At 51.5% G+C, this 8184-nt stretch overlaps 1 protein-coding gene across 1 annotated transcript; it reads right to left on the bottom strand.

Annotated features, from left to right (window-relative positions):
• Window positions 1-362: 362 nt before the first annotated feature.
• LOC122384791 (pre-mRNA-processing factor 19-like) lies at window positions 363-8113 on the bottom strand. The gene is made up of 8 exons (XM_043372535.1): window positions 8003-8113; window positions 4248-4397; window positions 3446-3942; window positions 3019-3204; window positions 2443-2643; window positions 1973-2108; window positions 1562-1766; window positions 363-1240 (listed from the first exon to the last, which is right to left on the bottom strand). The coding sequence occupies exons 1-8, from the start codon at window positions 8019-8021 to the stop codon at window positions 1099-1101; spliced, it is 1536 nt and encodes a 511-aa protein (XP_043228470.1). The 5' UTR covers window positions 8022-8113; the 3' UTR covers window positions 363-1098.
• Window positions 8114-8184: the final 71 nt, after the last annotated feature.

Below are 8184 nucleotides of genomic sequence, written 5' to 3'. Positions count from 1 at the left end.
GAGACGATTGGTATTTCACCGGTAAACCCATGGAACATCCCTGGGGAGCCCACTGGGTCAGTTTGGAAGCCTCCAGAATACCGGTTGCCGCAGAAACTTTCTTTCACCTTGGGATTCCCACCGGCTTCTGGCCGGCAGTATTTACCGACCGCAGATTAAAAATTGCACAACTCACAAAGCAGGGAAGCTCTGAAAGCTCACCTATTGAAGCTGAAAACAATCAAAATGTTTCAATGCATCAGAACGAATCCGACCTTAACAATCGAAACACGCGAGCCTGAGATACGAGCACAATTTCAGCCATGATTGCACTATTCAATTTGGCCGGTATGTCTCCCTTCCCAACTCCTATTACACAGCAGTTATCGCATCTTTCCTGATGTATTGTGATGAAAAATGACACCCGCCGCACGTTAGACCACTCGGCAAAACTGTTCACAAACGATCTGTCTCCACCAGTTTCCATCTCACTGTCCGTGTACACATTTCTCTCGTTCTGTCACAGACACTCACACGCACACGCACTCATTCACCGCTCTTCAGTGAAGTATGCACATCAGCCGCTCCCACACACAGCCAAGAGAACCAGGGGGTCTCTCGGAATGATGGAACCCTAATGAAAATTGTCCGGCCGGTAAGAGGACCGGGCTAGTACAGCCGCGAACTGGAGTTCATTAGCGTGAGCGACGGAAACTTAGAGCCTTGGGAAGTAGAGATGAAAACCAGCCTTTTCAGGTACCCAAAATTTTAATCGAAATTGGATGGATCGGCATCGTACATGTGCCTCAGAAAACATTCAGACTGCTGTTGCTGGTGGGTAGCAAACGCAGAGCTTCAGTTTCATGCTTTGACTACTCCCATCTCTGAGCAATTCATAGAGCCCTTTCGGCGGCTCAAGAATGCCGCACTTTTTTACCACTGCCAGGCCAGCAAATCAATTTCAGGCCCTTTTAGGGGTTCATTAAACCACAGCATAGATTACATCGACATGAACTGCGCTCAGTCACGTAGTGCCTTGCCTGTGTAAACCGGCCTTCAGCCGCCCCGTAGGCGGCCGCAGCAGGAAGTTTTAGTTACCGCCAGCGCCGACAGGTGTCACTAGATGGAATACACCTTGAGCGTGCGGTCCATGCTGGCCGAGGCGATGTAGGAGCCGTGCTGTCCGAACCGCACGCCGGTGGCCAGTGCCGTGTGGTCGGTGAACGTCACCAACTCCAGCCACTGCTTGCACATGTACACCCTGAGGGAGCGAGAGGGACGGCGTCAGATGAGCACGGAAACATTTTAGTCGACAGTACTCATAAGGAAGAGAAAGAGCAAACAGACGAGCGACCATGCGGTTAGTTTAACTAATCACCAGTCTTTTACCATTTACAAACCTCAGGACTCAACGATGCTCATCTGATCACAACACCTTCCTACGGGCTGGTGGTCACCCCATCACGCACGTCCGCAAACCCCAAGCGGTCCGCGTCACGTCACTTCAAACGATACGCCTGTCCTTCCCCAATGATCTCTCAGCCCCTTCCCCTTCGTACCTCCATCTTTTCCAATTTCTCACCTGACGTCGGTTCCTGCCACGGCCAGGTACGTTCCGCTCTGGTCGAAGCACAGGTCCTTCACCTCGTAACCATCGTCCAGCTGGATCGTTTTGAAGTTTTTCAGTTTGCGCAGATCCCACAGTTTGACGGAAGAGTCATCGGTCGATGTGGCCAGGTAGTAGCCGTTCTCAGAGAACGAGATGGCAGTGATAGGACCCGAGTGACCTGCGGGGGCGGGGCGGGGACGCATGTCAGCAAGGTGCGTCAATGGCTTGAGGATTCTTTCTGTGATTGAAATCAGTGCCGAGTCCCTTATTTAATTAGTACGTGATACAAAATGAGTAGCTTGAAACGAGACAAAGCCTCAGTTAATTGTACGATGCTTCACAACTTAGCACAATGAGAAATCACACACGCAGTGTCGTCCTTACTGGGGAAGTTGGCGACGTTGCTGCGCTCCTTGAGATCCCAGATTTTGATCTGCGAGCCGGAGGTGCCAGTGCCAAAGATGAGACCGTCCGGATGGAACTGAGCAGTGGTGAAGCCGCTGGAGCTGTTGTCAGCCACCTGTAGGGACGGAGGCGTGGGTGAGGGCGCGGGGAACTGGTCAGAACTGAAGGTAAGACACAGGTCACCGGTTAGTTCCAATCGCAGATGAGTGCCACTGAGTGAGAGGCTACAGTTAGCTACAGTATACTGGCTGAACTATCTGCGCTATGCAGTACGTATTACCCCGAGCCTTATCACTCATCACGAAAACTCGGCATTCTGATAACTGGACATTCCCTCCCCTTTCAGCCACTCACACTAAATCTATTCAGACAAGCATCACCCACACCAGTGGCCACCAAGTGACGCCGGAAAACTCCTCTTCCTCTGGTCTACCATCTCTGCCACTTACCTTGGTGAGCACTCGGCCGGTGCGCACGTCTGTGAAGGCCCAGTTCTCGTCGCTGGAGCAGCTGAGCACGTAGTCGCCGGTGGCGTGCAGTGACAGACCGGTCACGGGACCGTCGTGGGCGCGGATCAGCTGCACCGTCTGGGAGGTGGGCACGTTCCACACGCGGATCGTGGCGTCCGGGGAGGCGCTGAGCACCGTGTCCTGTGGAGCGGCAGGCGTTAGCAGGTCAGGTGCAGCCGCAGGTGCAGCCGCACGTGGTGATAAGCGAGGGAGGATAGTCTTCAAGACTCAACAGCAAGGCGTAGAGTAAACGGTAAGCGTAATGTATGCGGCAGTAACAATATAAATAAACGGACAGTGCTAAGACTGCCTCGTAAATATTGGGGAACTAGGAACTACATTATCTGTAAACAGAGGACAGAAATGGATCGCACTATGATTGTTTGCATATTTGGTCGTAAAATCGTTCAAATTTATTTCATTAACATCTGTTTATCGAAGACCACATTCTGACCATTCCTTGCCAAACCAAAAGCCTCCCCAAAGCCAGTTCCACTCTCGGCGACTCCCTCGTACCTCCTCCGGATGGTAGATGACCTTTGTGACCTTCTTGGTGTGACCCTTGAGGATGCAGACCACCTGTTCGGTGTCCTTGTTGAAGACGGTACAGTTGCGGTCGCTGCCGGCCGTGACAATCTTGCTGGTGTCCTCCTGGTGCACGTCCAAAGACAGGATACCCGGCACAGAGGCACTGTGCAGACCCTGTTGGTGTGAGGATAGGGTAGGGGTTAGTGAAACAAGAAAAGTCGAATGATACGGGGTAAAATATGTTTAGGGTAATATGGTGGCGACGATAAACGGCGAAATGACAGGACAGACCACGGCGCAAAGCACACGTTTAAACACGACCTTTAATTTATAGTGTTTAACGTAGCAGATGATTCTAAGCAATCCATCCAACATTATCATCCTTCCTCCATATCACCCTCTCCCCGCCACTGACCGGGTTGCTGCTGACTGTCCTGTAGCTGCGCAGGGTCTCCGGCGTCACCAGGTCCTCTGGCACCGTCTTGCCGCGCTTCTTCCGCTCCTGCGTCAGGACCGTGGCCTTGTCCTGCAGCTGCTTGATGACCTCGGCCGTCATGCCGGCCTCCGGCTGCGCCTGCTCGGGCTTGGCGGCCGTGTCGACAGCCGCCGCCGGCTGGGGTGTGTGCGCGCCCACCGCCGCCGCGGCGGCCGCCGCTGACGGCACGCCCGCCTGCGGTTTGAGCGTGGCCAGCGCCTCGCGGGCGGCAGTCACCTCCTTGGTGAGGCGCGCGATGACGCGGCAGGCGGCGTCGTGCTGGTAGAGCGCGTGACTGAGCTCCTGACGGGCGGTCTGCAGCTGCTGCCGCAGTGTGAAGCTGTGCAGCATCACGGCGTCCCACTCGTCCTGCAGCGACTTGAGGATGGCCGGGATACTGGTGGCCGACGGCGCCTTGGGCTTCACCAGCGCCGACACTGCGGAAAGGTGGGGATGCAGTTAGACCTTAGATGGGTAGCCAGCTAATATGCCTATAAGAGTCGGATGTTTTATGCTTGCTAACAAAAAGCAATCAAGGAATCACGTTAACTCATTCAAATCACGAGGACTCACCCATATTCGACTCGTCGTAACTGAAGAACAAAATAGGCCAAATATTGAAGCAGCCAAATAGACAACAATACAGCAATGGTTTTGCCTGAAAACCATTCCCTAATGACGGGCACACTACCGGCGGTTCATGCCACCAGCGACAAATGCTGTCATTGTCATCGTCAGTTACCTTTGATATCGATGAGGTCGTCTGCCGAGAGCGGTTTGTTGGCCACCGGATCGACGCCATTATCGGTGATGTATTTCTCGATGAGGCGGCGCTCGAACACGGCTCCAGACACGGGCGAGACGCACGGGTGTTCTGGCGCCTCGTTACTGACTGTGAGTGAGCATTAATGGAGTGAGAGACTGATTGAGGGAGAAAATAGGGCGGCGGGGGGGGGGGGAGGGGGCACACGCCTATGAAGGGTGTCCTAGAATCATGATGTTTCATGCCTGTAAAACATGCATGAAAAGGCAATTAATGAAAGACATTTGAGTCACACAACAATATATTAATACAGGTAATTTTTAATTACAGAACTGATGAGTTGTCATATAGGCAGTGTGGAAACACAGAAATAAAAGAAATGTTTTTGGCAGGAAGTTTTAACAGCTAGAAGTCAAATGCTATTGACAGTTGGCATTGGCATCAAATTATTATTTTTGATTAATAATATTACACATATTATTTTCTTTCCAAAATACTGATCATATCAAACAAACTACCCAGTAAACATGCCGACATCGGCCCAACGTCGGTTCAACCTCGGCCCGACATCGGCTGGACGTCGGATATGCCCGCATGTTCCGACGTCCATCCGAAGTCCAGCCGACGTCGAGCCGACGTCGGGCCGAGGTCGTTTGCCGAGGTTGACGAGATATATATCGAGGTCGTTGACGAGAGCTATATCGAGTGGCCCGACGGGGAGAGCCACGAGCTCCGCGCACCAGCGGGCAAGCTCTGCTCGAGTTACCGAGCGGAGATGGTGGCACTCCGCGAGACACTACACTACATCGGCAACCACACTGAGCATGAGGAGGACCCCATCATACTGTGTACCGACTCGCAAGCAGCTCTATCTGCCCTACGGAGTGGCCCGGCCGAGCAAAGGACGCAGCTGAACCGAGCTGTCTGGGACGCTCTGGCCCTGGTGTCCGACAATGGAGAGCGGCAGGTGCGCCTTCAATGGGTCCCGTCCCACTGCGGGCTGCCTGGGAATGAGATGGCCGACAGCCTAGCCAAGGAGGCGGCATCTCTCCCCCAAGAGCAGGTACCGGTGGACACGCGCACAGTGCATAGAGCAGCGGCGCGAGCGGCGGACGCTCGCACACGAGAGCAGCGACCCCCAGGCTGGTTCCGAACCCTGATGGGGACAACGCGCCCACCCACAGTGTCTGGCCTGGACCGTCTGACGGCTATCGACGTCCACCAGCTGAGAGCCGCACACTGGTCAGGGTCGCAACAGTACCTGCATCGCATCGGCAAGAGCCCCACACGGCAGTGCGACGCCTGCAATGAACGAGCATGCGGCGGAGCCCTCTGCCCACTCTGTAAGGAGGAAGCCGACACCCCAGATCACATTCTGTTGCGGTGCCCAGCGCAGATGGGGCTTCGGTTCCGCCTGACGGGAAGCATACACGCCCCAACCAGAGAAACTGCAAGGAGCACAAGTTACATCGCGGCCATGGCGGCCGCGCGCAGAGGGATGCTAAGCCGCGAGGCTTCGCGTCGCTAGACGCCGAGAGGACGAACAACAACAACAACAACAAGGTTGACGAGATCGTTTGTCGTTGGACCGACGGGGCCGACGTCGGCATGTTTATTGGGACAACGCGCCAAAAATATCAACCGGCGGCGGGATTCGAGCCCCCCAGTCGCCGACGTCGGCATGTTTACTGGGACAACACGCCAAAAGCATCATCCGGCGATGGGATTCGAACCACGTGTCATTTGAACGCGAGGTTAGTGCGCTAACCACTACACCACGCAGCCAGATAACGAACTTAGTTTGTTTTGTTGGGTTATGCCCTTTCGGTCTGACAAGACCATTTCAGAGCCGGAAGGATGATAGGATGGAGATATTGGTCTTCTTGGCGAGCACCCTGGGTCCAGTTCATATAGAGTCCCTGGTCCCATTGCTGTTATGTGACACTTATTGGAAAGGGTGACCCCACAATGGATTCATATAGCCACTCTTACACACCTGCACCAACGTTTCCCAAAGTGTCCCTTTGATTAGTGGCACTTTGGCAAAGTGACACTTGCCGACTGGCCTTTCTATATGAACTGGGCCCCGCCCTGGTGAGTAGCCGGGTCTGAGCCTGACCAAAGGATAGGCCGAGCAGCCCCCAAGCGCTCACCGCACCCGGCTACGGGCGAGCTCGGCTTACGGGCAATCCCAAATGGGATAAAGTTTCCCGTCCAGTTCGGATCAGGGGGTTGCGGCGTGGAGGAAGATTTGAGTTTCCTGAGGATATTTTGAATACAGGAGCTCTTGATGAAACATGAAACATGTATTTTATATTATTTTAACGGTCAAAACAGCGGCCGATGTCGGTCCGACGTCGGCCCGACGTCGGCTGGACCTCAGCAATTGATCTCGGTCCGACGTCGGCCCGACGTCGGCTGGACCTCGGCTGGACGTCGGAACATGCGGGCATATCCGACATCCAGCCGACGTCGTGCCGAGGTTGGACCGACGTCGGCATGCCGATGCCGAGTTGCCGACGTCACCCCGACGTCGGCCGACGTCGGGCCGACGTCGGCATGTTTACTGGGTAAGAGTGTGCATTCAAAGAAAAACATAAATAGTGACTGATTAACACTGGAATATAGCAACAGTGAAACAGCCAAATATCATTGGCTGTTGGACATTGGTGTTTTCATTTCCAAAAGCTCCCCATAAGCTTAACCAGCCAAGCATTACAAATTAATTAGGTACTGAAACATATCAAGTAGGCTGTTATTCACTGATATATCAGTGGTTATTTTCTTGTGCACAGCTGGTGAAATTTAATGCAAATAAGGGCAAAAATAACTGCAGCTGATCATTCTTCTGTTGGTAAGACTAGTCTAAGGAAAAAAATTGGTAGGGTAAGCTTATAGATAAATAGGTATTCTTATAGCGAGACTGCTGCCACCCATCTGTGAAAAGTCGCTAGACTAGAGATATTTACACAAATTTTACTTAACAAAGTCACTCAACAAATGGTCTTACAGGGCAAAACATATTTGATCTAACTTGAACTAACCTTACCTACTAACCTACAACCTACCAATCTACAACCTACAACTACCAATGTGCAACCAACAACAAAATTCGTGTAAATATCTCAATCTCAAGAACTAGAGTTTAACGACTTTCCACAAACAGGTGACAGCATGTGAGATGCCTGGTATAAAATGCCCAGAAATATTTCAGATGGTATAAGTAAGCCTGGCATCCCAGGAAGATGCCAGATATTGTTGTAACTAGGCTGTAGGTTTGTAGGGTAGGTTCAGTTGTAGGTAAGGTTTGGTCAGGTCAGGTTAGTTTTTTTTCTGTATATCTCTGCCATCCCAATCTGCCATCAACCTGGGATGCCAGGCTTACTAATACCTTTCTATTATACTTATATCTTTCTATTATACCTTTCAGACTTCAATCAAACGTGCTAAGGGATGGACGTGGACAATAGGCATAAATTACGACATAATGATGCAATTTAAATATAAAATATGGAGGGTAAAATAAATGATAAATAAAATACGCGAAAAATTACATGAAGCCGATCAAAATATCACTTTAAAATCGAATTACCCAAATCAATCAGCATATCAATATTCTATGCTGAAACAAAAAGAGACAATCATGACGCAGAGGAATCCGTATTTATTCTCGCGAAAACATGACGATATAATTTACCAATTACTGGATAGAATATATTGAAATATGCACTTACTTGCGCACACAAAAGCCATTACGCACAACCAGAAATATCAAATAATTAATCGATTTTAACGCAAATACCCGGCAGAAACACGCGCTACCTGCCGTCGCAGCTTCTGCAACATGCTTCTGAATAAGAATCTTAAATAAAAATATAGCTTTCAAAAATGACGTCATCAAATCTTACGCCTGATG

The sequence above is a fragment of the Amphibalanus amphitrite genome, unplaced genomic scaffold (genome assembly GCF_019059575.1).
Source record: "Amphibalanus amphitrite isolate SeventyFive unplaced genomic scaffold, NRLGWU_Aamphi_draft 000198F_arrow, whole genome shotgun sequence".
Lineage (NCBI taxonomy): Eukaryota > Metazoa > Arthropoda > Thecostraca > Balanomorpha > Balanidae > Amphibalanus > Amphibalanus amphitrite.
Note: the sequence above shows the minus strand (reverse complement) of the source record. Positions and strands in the feature narration are given on the sequence as shown.